The sequence below is a fragment of the Plasmodium chabaudi genome, assembly GCF_900002335.3.
Source record: "Plasmodium chabaudi chabaudi strain AS genome assembly, chromosome: 14".
NCBI classification, from domain to species: Eukaryota; Apicomplexa; class Aconoidasida; order Haemosporida; family Plasmodiidae; genus Plasmodium; species Plasmodium chabaudi.
In genome coordinates this window covers 379554-394767 of record NC_030114.2, presented here as the reverse complement: position 1 = coordinate 394767, position 15214 = coordinate 379554, and the positions used below count along the sequence as shown (strand labels likewise).

The window sequence follows — 15214 nt, the reverse complement described above, 5'->3', positions numbered from 1 at the left end:
ATTTAATGGGGGAATTAATAAATATATAGAAAATTAAATGACGAAGAAATAAAGATAAACATTTCTATTGTTGAATTGGTTATTGTTATTATTTATATTAGCTTAATAAAAACAAATAACCTATAGATTAAATTTTAAAATTTATACTATAAAATATAATTAAATTAAATAATGTCAAAGAGAGGAGAATAAAACCCGTATATAACTCATAAAAAATCGTATACAATTTTTATTATTTCCATTTTCCATTTCTTTTATATATTTTTGGCATTTGCCTTTGTATCTATATGGATATTTATGCAATACATATTAATAACAATTTTATGTATTTACAATTAGTATACGATAATTCCGATGGATATTAGTTAAGTATATACCAAATAAGCATAGCCAAAAAAAGAGAGCTTTGTAATACTATATGAAACAAAAACAAATTTAATAAAAATTTGGAAAGCAAATTTGTTCAGTATCAAGAATAGTAAAATAAATCATACTTGTATGCGTTGGAGATAATTATATATATTGTATGCGTGGTGATTGTGCGTCTACAATTTCGGCATTACTTATAATTGTAAGTCAATAAAATAGCCAAAAAAAGTATATAGATTATAATTTAAGATACAATGGGTCAGTTTAAGCATCATAAGAAGAACAGCTTTAAAAAGAACTACGACAATGATTTTAAAATGGGGAAAATAATTTTGGGTGGGACATATTATAAATCATGTGAAAATGATGTAGTAATAAAAAATTCGTTAGAAAATTTAGTCCCATATTTTAATGGTAGAATATTTTTAGAAAATAAAGAAGAAATAGGAAAGGTTGAAGAAATTTTAGGGCCAATTAATGAATTTTATTTTTCAGTTAAATTAAAAGAAGGAATATTAGCAAAATCTTTTTCAAATGATACTAAATTTTATATTGATGAATCTCAAACTTTACCTTTAAGTAGATTTTTACCACAAGACAAAAGTGCAGAAAAGAAAAATCCAAAGAAGAGAAAGGCAAATAGGGACAAGAAAAAAAATGCCAATAACAATAATCATGTTAATACAAATTTTAATAAGCAAAATAAATTCGGATCTGGAGGAAAAAATAGAAATGATCGAAATAATTGGAATAACTCAGGAGGTAATAAATTTGGAGGAAATAATTTTGGTGGGGGAAATCGCAATAAAGGCAATAACAATTTCAAGAATAGATCGAATAGTGGCCGTAAATTTGGAAATCAACGAGGTAGATTTTGAACAGGATTTCTACATATATACATATCTTTTATTTTAGTATATATTATTTGATTTTTATTGTTTTTTATGTTTACACATATTTATTTATTCATTTTGTCATAAATTTCTATATTATGAATGTATTATCTTATTTTGGGGGGACAATAAAAATATACCTGTGCAAGTATACGGATAAAATATATATACTTATTTATATATATTTTTGGATTGCCCCTTTTTTATTTGTTTTTTGTCGAAATTTAAAAAAATGAAAGCTTAAAATGGATAAATTCTTTCTCTCTATATATTTGAATATACAAAGGCTTACTCTTTATTTATTTTTAATGAATAAAAGTAAGCATGAATTTGTCATTCATTATTTATCTTTATTGCCATTGTTATTTTATTTTTTTTAACTTTTTAAATTTTATCATTATTATTTTATATATTTTTTGGGCATACTTAAAAAACTATTATGAGAAAATATAATTAAATTTAATTTATTCACTTAGTTGTCTTTCAAATGAAAAAACAATGTGATGTTTTTTTTTGTAGTATCCCCTTTTTCTTTATTTTATTTTGCCATTTTATGTTTTTTTCATCAAACGAGTTTATGTTAAAGAAAATACACATTGGCAAACATATATGCAAGTAAAAGCAAATAAACAAATATAAAAAATTATTCTATTTTTTTTATTACATAAAATAAATAAAGTTACGAGAATAAGCTTATGCATATCGCGGTATTAAAATGCCATATGAAAATATATTTCATAACCAAGAAAGCCCGGGCTTTTTCTCAACACATGGGTATATATTAAAATAGGGAATAATACATACAACATATTTAGCATTAAATATAAAACTTTGGTTTAATCAGTTTTTATATTATCACACCAATTTTATGAAGGGAATTTTCCATTTTCTGTTAAAATATTCTCATTTAGATTTGAACTTTTATTTCCCTGAAAAATACTTTCTATTGGAACAAATATATTACTTTCATATCCTTTGTTTTTTATAAATTTTTTTTTTAAGACACCTTCTTTCATTAATCTGTTTAGTAGTGGTTTGGATAATAAAGGATATATTCCAAGTCCCTTTGTGATTATTTCTTTATTTACGTATTTTGTTTTTTGGCACAAACTATAAGCGTCATCGTATAATTTTTGGATTTCATTGTTAAGTTCGGAAGCCTCTCCCATTTCGTTATTTTCTGCAATTTTAGAGATTTCATTTTTATTGCCTTTTTGCATTGATAATTTGTTCATATTATTTGTAGGTAAATAGGATGGGTTGCTGTGATTAGGAGGATTACCTACATTTTTACTATTACCATAAACGTTCGAAGTGGGATATTTACTTTTGTCTACATCCTTACCCCATGCTTCTAAATTTTTTGTATCACTTTGTTCATTTGAAGATTTATCAGTATAATTTGTATCATTGTTTTTGGAATGTATATTGAGATTTTGTTGGTCCAACATTATCGAAGTGTTATGAGCGTCATTGCCATTTTGCAAGTGCTCATTATCATTTTGATAATTTAAATCCTTATTTTTTTGTATGCTTGCGCTTTTAATCTTTTGTGCGCTTTGACTTTTATTAATAAAATTATAAGAATTATCTGCATTCTTTTCAAGTATATTATCTTTAACAAGATTGTTTATTACAATATTAATATCATTATTGGATGCTGTAGGTATTTTTTTTCGAATCCTTGATGCATCTAATATTTTATATCGAGTAATATAAACTTTGATTCTGGATAATAATTTGTTCTTTTTGCTTATTGTAATATGTTGATTTATAATTCGTTGTCTTTCTTTGTCTATTTTTCTATTTCGAATTTTTTCTTTTGTATTTGTTTTCAATTTTGATGATGAAATTTGATCGCATTCCTCTGGGAAAATAAATTTGTTACTTCGGGTATTCATTTGCATATCATTTCCTTCGCATGCTGCTTCCTTTTCTTGCAACAATTTGTCTGTTGGCATTTTCATTGGAGAAGATTGTAAATTTGTTTCATTTAGCATATAATTATTTTGAAATCTTTTACGGTTTTTCAAAGGGGGAGTGGAATCTATATATGCGTTGGTAGTAGGGTAATTAGATTGAATTGGTGGAATATGATTGATTTTTTCTAAATATTTATTTTTTTTAATTTCATAACCTTGATTGTTATCGGGTATACGATTTTTATTTTTTTTGTTTTTATAATTTTCGATTTCTCTTTTTTCAACTTGTACACAATCATCTTCACTATCATCATCATTATCATTTATATTATTTTGAGATATAATTTTTCCTAATTTTGCACAACATTCATTACTTTCCGAATTGCTACTATACTCTGGATAATTATTTGATTTTAATATTCTGGCAAGAGAGAGATTTTTTTCCTTTCGTTTTCTGTCAATGATTGAATCATCAGAATTATTATTATTTAATATAGATGCTGCTAATAGTTTATTTATATTTGTTTTTCTGATTCTTGCATCTAGTTTGTTTTTTTTTATTTTATTTAATTGATGTTTTTGCCTACTTGTAATATATTCATTATTTTGGCTATAATATTGTTCCATTTTTGAGGCGTGAGGATAGTATTTATTGTACCAGTTTTTATAACTCCTATAGGTATGATCACAATAATTTTGTTCGATTGTTTTATTATGTTCATCATCATCAATAATTGCATAATTATTTTTATCATCATTACGTTTATATTTTTTCAAATAGTTTTTTAAATATTCATATCGATCTTCGTCATGAAAATGTGAGCAGCATTTACTTTGTTCAGATTCATACCCATGAGTTTTATATATATTAGTATAATTCCCATGATATTTATTTATATGATTATTATAATATTTACTGTAAGTACTGTTACAGTATTTATGATGGCAACTATGAAATGTATCATCAATGTATCCTTTATTTATATGTCTATTATAATTGTTAGATAAATACGTATCTAAATTAGCTGTGTGGTTATTGACATGATTATCAATAGTATTATTTTGATTATATTCATTGTACATATCTTGTATATTTGTATTTGATTCCATTTGATTAGAATTGGTATCATAATCATATGTACTATTTTCTTGTGTTGAATTATTGCAAGTTGAATTAACAATAATCGACAAAAAATGGTGCCCTGTATCGATTTTTCCAACAAAATTTTCTTTAGGCATACTCATAAATTTTAATAAATCTCTATTTCCTGGATTTCTGAAATAAGGAGGTTGATAATTATATGGAACAATTTCATCATAATATAGTAGCTTCATAGATAAATATGTTTTTTCAGGTAAAGGACTTAATGTTTGTGTTAATAAAACTAATGATCGTAATAATTCATATGTTTTTTCTTTTGCATTTTTTTTTAATAATAAAGATGGTTCTTTTTTTGGTTTTGCTCCATTTTTATTTAGTAGTCTTTCCTTTATATTTTGTAATCGGCTCATATTGTAACTTTTTCGTTTTTCTTCCATAAGTTCATTATATTCCATTGCACCGTTATAATTATTATTATTAGCAGTAGTAGTTGCATTATTTCCGATGTTATTTGGATCATTGTTTCCTGAAGTTTCTAAAGTGATATCTATTCCTCCTCCTATTACTGTATTATAAGAAAAACTAAATTTATAGCATTCAAGGGTATTATCATATATATCATTTATATCAAGAATTAATATACGAAGATATTCCTTTTCTATTGCATCAAAAACCCCTTTTTCTAGCCAATTTATTATCATGTGTGATTCTGAATTAATTGGTAATAGTCTTTTTAATTTTAACTCTTGTATACAAACTTCTTCATAAGCTCTTTCTTCAAATAAATTGCGTAAATATGTAACCAAACTTATTCCCAATTTAATTATATTTTTCATCATATTTACAGAGTCCTGCTTTGTTAAGGCCTCTACGTTGGTATGTGTCCTCACAGACATTCGTGAAATCATTTTCGTAAGAATAATAAAGTACAATAAAACAGTAAACACAAATTATGAAGAATATAAAACAAAATACCGAAGTATTAAAGTGTTTATATGAAAAATATAAAACAGATATATATACTTTTTCTATGTTCTTTGTGTTATTGTTATATTTACTTACAAAAAATGGTCTAAGGTCTTTACTAAGTTGATATTAGCCCATTTTTTAGTTAACTTTTCGTTCTTAGTAATTGAATTGGATTTAATTTTATTCCATTCTTTTGTTTAAATAAGGCGAAATTAAAATACGCGCTGAGAAAATAAATATTAAGGTGACAAAAAGACACACAAAATGCCTATAAACAATATGTTGCAATAATATGTACAACTAATAAAATATGCATATAGATAAATATCTACATATGCGTAGTATCATAAAAAAATAATTTTAAAAATAAACAATTATTATGTGACAAAAATTTTATTTGTAAAAGCATTAAACAAAATGATAAACAATATATTTGTAAAACAAATGCTTAATTATTTTATATATATAGCATAGATAAGTATTGCTTTTTTTTCAAATTTGTATAGCATATAAAACAAGATTTCAGATATTAACAAAAATATCAAGACAATTACACATTGAATTAAACATTTTCATAGCAATGGAGAATTCAATATAATTGGCGTTTATTCGATATGGATGTATCTCTACATGTACACTAGTATTTATCTATATCGGTAATATATATAATCTATATATAGACATGTGTGCAATATACACCCATTATATTAATTAATATATATATATTAAGCAATATATATAGGAATAATGTGAAATACAAAATATAATTTACATTATAAAAAAAATATGAACAACATTAAGTGTAAAATATTTAATAAAACAAAAATATAAATATATTATTATGGCAATTTCAAAAGACGTACAAGAATGGATATATGTATATATAATGTGATGATAACATTAAGAAATGAATATGCATGGAAAAAGGAATGGAATTATAATACATATAGCCAAGTATAAAACAGTTGGAAAAACAAAATAAGGGTGATATGTCAATAAAAGATTATTGGAATGAGAATTAATTTGCTAGCAAAACAATACATTACAAATAATGATAGTGATGTTAAAAATACAAAATAAATATTATCAATAAATATATAGAAATATAAAAGGTTTCAAAAAAAGAAAAAAGAAAAATATCATAAAACTTTAATTTTAATTGATATAGTTATTCATAATTTAAAACAATTATATATCGAAAAATATGCATAAATATTAAATAAATAAATAGTATGATTATGTGAGGTTAAAAAAACAATTTATAACGAAATATCCAATATTCAAATGAATATTTTTCCAATAAAATAGTTTCATTTTTTTTGTTTAATTTCCGCAGCATATTTTTGTAGTTAGCTTCTAAAGCCCACCACCAACTTAGGAATACGTAAACAAAAAAAAAATAATAAAAAAATAATAAAAAATAAAATATTAATAATATACATAAAATAATTAAAAATATATAAACGAAAAGAAAATGATAATATAAATCAATAAATTTTTGGTTAAATATATTTTTTTAAAAATCTAATCATCTAACAAAATAGTATTTTTATCAGTTTTTTTGTTTCCAAAATATAATTATATGTATATGCATATATAAGTTAAATTGATAATCGTTTTATATGACACAATTAAAGTAGTAGATAACTTCAATATATTCATATTATTATTTCAAATAAAAAATTGAGAAATGTTTTATTTTTGTTATGATATGATGGCACGCTAAAACTTCGAGTTTATATATACACATATATAGAGAGAGAAAGTGCTATATGGGGAAGTCTATACTTTATTATTTGCTTTTTTAAAGTAGATAAAATAAGTTGGGATGTATTGTTGTAGCATATATGTATTTTTAAGTTTGATGAATATGCATGGTATAATAGGTGTGCATTAATACATATGTGCATATAATTGAATTATATATATTCATGTAAATTTTCTTAAACACATTTTATATGCATGGATATATCTAATTTGTGATACCTTGGAAATGGTTTATTTTTCTTATGATATAATATGATAGTTATTTTTTAAGTTGGAGAATTATATTCTTCAGTAAATAAAACATATAATAAAAATATTTATGAGATTGAAGCGGTGCTATTTTTAGGTTTTCTTCAACCTAATGTAGATAGCTACATATTCTTTTCACCCTTTTTTTTATCATATGTCATCAGTTTAATGATATATACATAAACTTATAGCTTTATATTTGCTATATTTTTACAATTTTTATTATAACTGTATGAATTTTCGTGGTTTTTATTATATATTGAAGCATGAATGAAAATCAAAAGAAAAGAAAATCGAGGTGGGGAGAAGCACAAAAGAAAGATGATGCAGAAAAAGATGAAAATGATAATCAGCCAGTTAACATTTTAGAGAATTTAGCTTTAAATTCTAAAACACCACTAATTAATAGCGTTGGAAATAGTGGGAGCATATCCAACCAAGGGATACCAAATCCTGTTTTAAATTTACCATTATTAACATCAGCAATCCATTTAAATATATTAAAGGCTACTGAATCTGCAAAACTTGCTATTGAAAAAGCAAAAAGAGCAAATCAGCTTAAAGATGAAATAAGAAATAATATAAACAAAATAAAATATATACCGAAAGCATTAAAATTTGATGACCAGGGAAGAGAAATTGATGATCAAGGTAACGTAATAAATATAAAACCAATACCCTATTCAACTTTAAAAGTGAATATAAATAAATTAAATGAAAATAATATTTTAAAAAAAAAAGAAATTTTAAATGAGGATGATGAAATAATTGAAGATTCAAAATGGTTTGACCCTCGAATAAAAAATAATAATAAAAATGATAATGCGATCAAAAAAAAAAAAAATGCTTTAAACTTTATAGTCCCAGGTTCATATATTAAACAACAAGCAACAGCAAGAAAATTTTATAATAGTAAATCAAATATAAATAATGATATTAAAAAAATGTTTGAAGAGAAAAAAAAGAAGGGGCAATCTTTTGAAGAGCTATCATTAAACTTTTTAAGAAATGATATAAATATAAACCCCAACTTGATAGACATAAATAGTATTAATAATTTTGCAAAACAAAAGGAATGGTCTGAATCTGATAAATATGATATTGATGAAAAATGGGATACCGTAATATTTAAAAAGGTCGAGGATAAGGAAAATTTAGACGAATATATTAGCGAACAAATAGATAATTGGAATAATAAAAATATTAATGACGAAGAAGAAAATAGTGAAGAAAGTGAAAATGTATTTTCGAGACAAACACTGTTTGAAGTTAATAAGGAACTAGAAAAATGTGAGAATAGCAAAATACTTGTTTTAGAAAACTCTGAATTAATAATTAATAATGCCTTATATAAAATAAATTTGAAAAGAATAACAAAATATATAGAACATCCGGTTCCATTAAATGCAGAGAAAAAAGATGAATCATTAAATACGCCTCATATGTTTTTAACGCCCTTAGAACGAAAAAAATTAAGAAAAAGAAAACGACAAGAAAAAGAAAGAGAAAAACAAGATAAAATACGAATTGGTTTAATTCCTCCACCTCCCCCTAAAATGAAATTATCAAATTTGATGAGGGTTCTAGGAAATAGTGCCGTTGCACAACCATCAAGAATTGAACTACAAGTAAGAGAACAGATGAAGGAAAGAGAATTAAGACATTTTCAACAAAATCAAGAAAGAAAATTAAAACCAGAAGAAAAAAGTAAAAAAAAAATCAACAAATGGAAATCAAATCCAGATGAAGAAAATGAAGTTTTAGTTATATATATAACAAAAGTAAATAATAAAAAACATATTTTTAAGATTAATATAAATGCTCAACAACTACATTTGACAGGCGTATTTGTAATGACTGTTCTTTATAATTTTATAATTGTCGAAGGAAAACATATATCAATAGAAAGATACAAACGTTTAATCTTCAGAAGAATTAAATGGGATGAAGATGAAATGGAAGGCGACGAGGATGAAGAGGCAGGTGATGATATGGGTAATGGAAATAACGATGAAAATCGAAATAAAAGTAAAACAAACTATGAATTTGATGATAATAATAATAACACAAATTTCGAAAATAATGGTGATACCGATTTTAGCATGATAAATAGAGAAAGAGGAGTTAATTGTAGTTTAATTTGGAGTGGTACTACTAAAAAAAAAAATTTTTTAAATTGGAAAATTCTTGTAGCTAAAACTGAGATGGAAGTCACAGAATATTTGAAGGAACATGATGCCATGCATTATTTTCACATTATTAAAAAGCATCACAATGTATTGGAAATATAGACATGAAGAAAGCAAGCCGATGTGTGTTTGTTTTCAGCTTTTTTTTCATACATAATATTCCCTGTTTTCGTTTTTTTACTTTTTCATTTTTTTACTTTTTTACTTTTTCATTTAAATTTGTTTATTGTTCAATTTGCACAATTGCGCAAAAAACTCTACAGTTGTTTACTTAACAACTTATCAAGTGTAGATAAAAATATTTATTATAGTAATAACTATACGATTATTATTAGCATGTTTTTATTTTTTACTGTTTTTTAAATTTATTAAATCATAAAAGAATTAAAAATAAAATCAAACAAAGAAAATTTCAAAATTCTTGTTAAAAAAAAATTATAAATAAAAATAACAAGAATTAGATTAATTATCGATACTTCAACATACAAAAAAATAGGTTAGAAATATAGAATGGCAAGGGTCATCTGAAAAGGAAAAAAAAAATTTAATGATATAATTTTGTATATAAAAATGTGTGGAAATATATTGGGTGCATAATTTAGAGAAAACACAAGTACATGCAAAAATACAGATGAAACGATTTCAAATGTAAGCACAACACACACATAAGATATATTTTGTATTTATTTGTTATGTTACATCGTCGACGGTATCAATTCGTTCCCATCTTCTCCATGACTCTTTAATTATTTCTTCTACAAAAAAAAAAGAAAAAAAGAATATTTTATTGCACCCGGTGAAAAAATAATATGTATGAAGAGGGAGCCAAGTTGGGACTATGCAGCGCTCAAGAATCGGCATAATAATGGAAAATTGGAAGAATATTGGAACACATTCAATAAATTAATTATATGCAAGTTATATATAATGATTGACATTTTTAGAGACATACCCATGGCAACATGGACTTTTTTCTTTCGCTTTCTCGAGACCATTTGGACACATTCTTCACTACTTATAAATTCCCATATGCCATCAGTAGCAACAATAATAAATTTATCTTCATCTGTTTTATCGAAAATTTTAATAGTAGGTTCACAAGTGACACCAATAAATGAAGAGGTAATATCCCCTATAGCTCTACTCATAGCTAAGCCAGGATACATTTCATTTTTTACAAAAACTCTATATGATACATCTCCTTGTAATTTTTTAACTTCACCACCAAATGCTTGAATTCTATCTTTTTCTAATTTTAAAGAAGGTTTATGATCTTCTGTTATATTATATGATTTATATGTGTTAGTCTTTGCATCATATTTGCCCATAACTGCTCTACTATCACCCGTATGAGCAGAGTATATTTTTTTTGTTAAAAAATTATATAAAATAATAGTGCAGGTTGTTCCACTTAAATTATAATCAATAAAATTAATATTAATAGGATTTATATTATTATTTATACAATAAGAATAATTAACTAAATAACAATTAATCATATAAAATATTGTTTTCATTGTGCGCACTGGATTTTCAAATATTCGTTCGATATTATATGAAAATATTAATGGAAGAACCACATGAGAAAAATTACTTATATCATGCCCTGATGGACCATGTCCATCAAATACCATAATTAAGATCCATTCGTTTGTTTGAATTATTGTAAAATCATCTTGATTGGGGCAATCTAATTTTCTTCCTTTTTTACATGCTACTGATATTTCTGCATCACATGAATATGATGGTGATTTATAAAAGAATGTATTTTTATCTTGAAATGGTTTCATATTTTTTTGATAAAAAGAATATGCTCCCATAACAACAAATGTAATTTTGATATCTGGCATATTTTCATCATATAATATTTCTGTGATATCTCTAAATGTTGATTCATTTCTATCAATTGATTCTACAATTTTTGCAAATGAGCATTTTTCTTTTTTTATTTTTAATTCATATTTAAAATTTTTTTTTCCAGTTTTTTCTTCTTTTTCATTATTTACATTTTCTAAATTTGTTTTATATTTTTTTTTTAATTTATTACATTTATTTTTTATATACTTTTTTAATAATGTGAAATCATTTTTTAAAAAATTATCGATGATTTCTTTTGGAAAAGTTGGAAATTTTATAACATCATGATTAATATTTAATGGATTTTTTAATGAATATCTTTCTCTTTTATTTCTATCTAACATATCTACAATATTATTAGCATTAAAATAAAGGAAGAGACTAAATAAAAATGTAACTACAATATCAGTGTCTCGTATATCACTTAATGCCATATTACTATATTTTATATTCAAAACATTTTGTTTTGGTTTTTTTTTTGGAATATTTGGACTAATGATAGTTGCTATACTTGTGGATGTTCCACTTTTATCACATAATTGATTTGATTTATTCAATTCACAATCACATTGATCATTATCATTTTTTTCACAATTACAAGATATGGAATCACTGTGGGGTTGTGGATTTATAGATTTATATGATTGGATATTTTGATCATTTTCAGTATTGTTGTTATCTTTTGTGCCTTTTTCTTTAACTATGTCTTCACTATTATTATCTTGAATGTAAGTTTCATTTTCACTATTTTCATAACTATGAGAAATATTTCCTTTTGTAATATGACTACATTTTTGATCGTTTGAATTGGTTGTATCATTACTAGTTGTTATTCCGTTACTATTATTTATTCTGTTTTTTCGAATTTTTTTTTTATATTGATCACTACTATCTGAATCGTGCACATCTTCAAGATATAAATCCAAATTTGTAAATGTATTTTTCTTTTTTTTTAATTTTGAATAATTTATAAATGCCATACAATTACCCATAATTGTTATATATTCTGAAAATGCAACGGAGTGGAAAGGGGGTGTAAACAAACACGCGTGAATACATATGCATATACATATATGTATTATTTATTTATGTTTGATGAAATTGTACTATACGAAATTAAATTCAAAAAGAGAATATTATTTTGTTTATATATAATACAAATGATGGGGTGTGAATAACAAGAGTTCCTGAATTATTATATATAATAAAATATCAATAAAAAAGGATCGAAAATGCTTTATTATGGCATAATAAAAGAAAAGAAAAAATGTAACGCTTTATATATTTACAAAAAATTGATAGTAATAAATAAAATGTTTATATTTAAAATATATAACTAATTTGTGAATTCCCAAAAGGATTGTAAATAATATAGTGTTTATATTACAAGCTATCAATGATTGGTAAAAAAGACAATAACAATAGAAATAAAAAAAAATACAAATAAAAAATCATAAAATTTTATTTAAAAGCTAAAATGTAATAAAATAAAAATAAAGTATATAAAGAATAAGATACGATAAAATACAGAATTAATCAACACAAAACGAAGCATGTATTTAATTAAACTTTATATAAATAACTGAGATATATACTTATTTATTTTAAATAGTACTTCATAAAATATATAATAAAAATGCAATGATATTCGACTAAGGCAAACACCTAATATAATTTATAACGTATATTTTACAAAATTTGTCACCACGAAAAGTGAAACTAAATAAAAAAAAAAAAAAAATAATAAATAACATATACGTCAAAAAAAACGGAAGTATATTTTAGAACATATATGTCTATGTGTATATATGTATTTCATAAACTATATAAAAATAAATAATTGGTCTTAAGAGTTATACATAGTTAGATTTAGCTAATTAGAATAGAGCAACTTAACTACCGGTATATTAATCACATTTAAAACAAATTCATATATAACACAAAATTATTCACACACACATATATATAACATGTATAAATATTTTATAAAATTAATAAACAATTATAATTTTATAATATTCTATAAAATTTAATAAAAATTACTTTAAAAATTGCCTTATAATTTTAACATATACTAAAAATACATCATAAATGAGTATTTGTGGTTATTAGCAGCATCTTCTTTTATTCTGTCCCCTTTAACTTAAGGAAAACTTTAAAAATGTATTAGTTGCAAATATATAAACTTCATTATACGTTCGTAGTGACGAAAAAAAAAAAATAAAATAAACAAATAAATAAATGGTTATATATTTCATATGGGTAGTAATTCATTTATAATTTTAACTAGCATGCTGTACATGAAATTAAGAAAAAAAATATATACAATCATATACTGAAAAAGTGTGTTAAATGAATATAATTTTTAAAGGCATAAAATTAATGGAAAATTTTCAAAACGTAAAATGTGCAATTAAGTTTACATAGGTCTTTTCCCAATCAAAAATGAAGAGGGAAGTATATAATAAATTAAAAGTTACATCGTGTACCTTAAACGAATACTTCATTCAACTAAAAAAAATTATTATATATGTATAAATAATCATGAATATAGGGATGGTTCATGCAGTTTGGTAATTATCATACTAGTATGAGTAATATATATAATATTTAAGTACATAAATATCTAATCATGTTATATAACTCACAATATGCATGCTTATTACTATTATGTTGAAAAAAAGTAATCGTTTTAAGATTTATATAAATTATGCAATAAAAAAAAATAATAATAAATAAATTTAAAATCATTTAACAAAGATCATAGACAAAACTTAAAATAAAATAAATAAAAACATTTGTTTTGTTATACGTTTACGAGGCCTATTACTTATTTATACAAATATTGTAACAGACTTTATATGTCCCATAAAACTTCTATATATAGTTTATCACGTCAAAAAAAAATAAAGTATAAATTTTCTTTATTTCATAAATTAAAAAGCGGAAAACGATTACACGCTTTATATAAATAAATATATATTTATGTATATTACATGAAAATATATCTTTAAAAACTTAATTATAATGTGTTAAATATTTTATTATTTTATTATTTTACTTTTTTTTCTGCTTTCCTTTTTGGAGTATTTGTTTTTTTTATATTATGAAATAGAATTATTATGGAAAAAAATATAAAAATTATAATATTATAATAGCTGTAAATTAAAAAAAATATACATATAATAAATTATAATACGCAATAAAATGGAGTACATATATATTTTTTTTCTAAGTTATTGCTAATATATGTATGGCTCGAATATATTTTAATATATGCGTACAATTGCTAATATTCATCATATTATTAAAAATAAACTAATTACGCAAAAAAATCAGAACCCAAAACTCTGGAATAGTACATAATTTTCCAATATTACATAAAATATTTAAATATATCATTTAAAATAATTATGGATATGTAATAAAACAGGAAAATAATAATTATGCGTTATAATACCATTTACATAATCAAAAATTGATCTTTATTTACAAAGTATAAATATAATAAAATAATTTATAAATAATATATATATATATATATATATATATATATATATAATTATATAAAAATTGTTAATATTTATGGTAGTAAAAAATAATAGCTAAAAAATTAAAAAAAGTATCATAACATATATATTTAATTTATCTTTAACTAAATATATGTTCATTAAACATAAGGTATTTATCTTTAAAACCTTTTGAATGGCTGTACTTTTATTTATATGTATGTAAAAAAATATTTCTCCATACATGTATGCTTAAATGGATATGAAAATATATACTTGAAGGTTTTATTTGTATATAATTTATGTATTGTATTATTTTATCAAAAAAGTAATTCATTGTATACAAAGCATAGTAAAAAATAATGAATAACCAAATGAGTAATTGAAA

General features: G+C 23.1%; 4 protein-coding genes across 4 annotated transcripts; 2 read left to right on the top strand and 2 right to left on the bottom strand.

The window, feature by feature from the left end:
• Window positions 1–623: 623 nt before the first annotated feature.
• On the top strand, window positions 624–1247 carry PCHAS_1409900 (H/ACA ribonucleoprotein complex subunit 1, putative; the record flags this gene model as incomplete). The annotated part of the gene is made up of 1 exon (XM_736282.2): window positions 624–1247. The coding sequence occupies one exon, from the start codon at window positions 624–626 to the stop codon at window positions 1245–1247; it is 624 nt and encodes a 207-aa protein (XP_741375.2).
• Window positions 1248–2128: 881 nt separating this feature from the next.
• PCHAS_1409800 (HORMA domain protein, putative) lies at window positions 2129–5194 on the bottom strand (the record flags this gene model as incomplete). Its single annotated transcript, XM_737099.2, has 1 exon — window positions 2129–5194. One exon carries the CDS (start codon window positions 5192–5194, stop codon window positions 2129–2131), a length of 3066 nt encoding a protein of 1021 aa, XP_742192.2.
• Window positions 5195–7537: 2343 nt separating this feature from the next.
• On the top strand, window positions 7538–9562 carry PCHAS_1409700 (U4/U6 small nuclear ribonucleoprotein PRP3, putative; the record flags this gene model as incomplete). Its single annotated transcript, XM_016799566.1, has 1 exon — window positions 7538–9562. One exon carries the CDS (start codon window positions 7538–7540, stop codon window positions 9560–9562), a length of 2025 nt encoding a protein of 674 aa, XP_016654840.1.
• A 395-nt stretch (window positions 9563–9957) lies between these two features.
• On the bottom strand, window positions 9958–12309 carry PCHAS_1409600 (protein phosphatase PPM6, putative; the record flags this gene model as incomplete). Its single annotated transcript, XM_739641.2, has 3 exons — window positions 9958–9984; window positions 10160–10215; window positions 10413–12309. The coding sequence occupies 3 exons, from the start codon at window positions 12307–12309 to the stop codon at window positions 9958–9960; spliced, it is 1980 nt and encodes a 659-aa protein (XP_744734.2).
• Between the last annotated feature and the right edge of the window lie 2905 nt (window positions 12310–15214).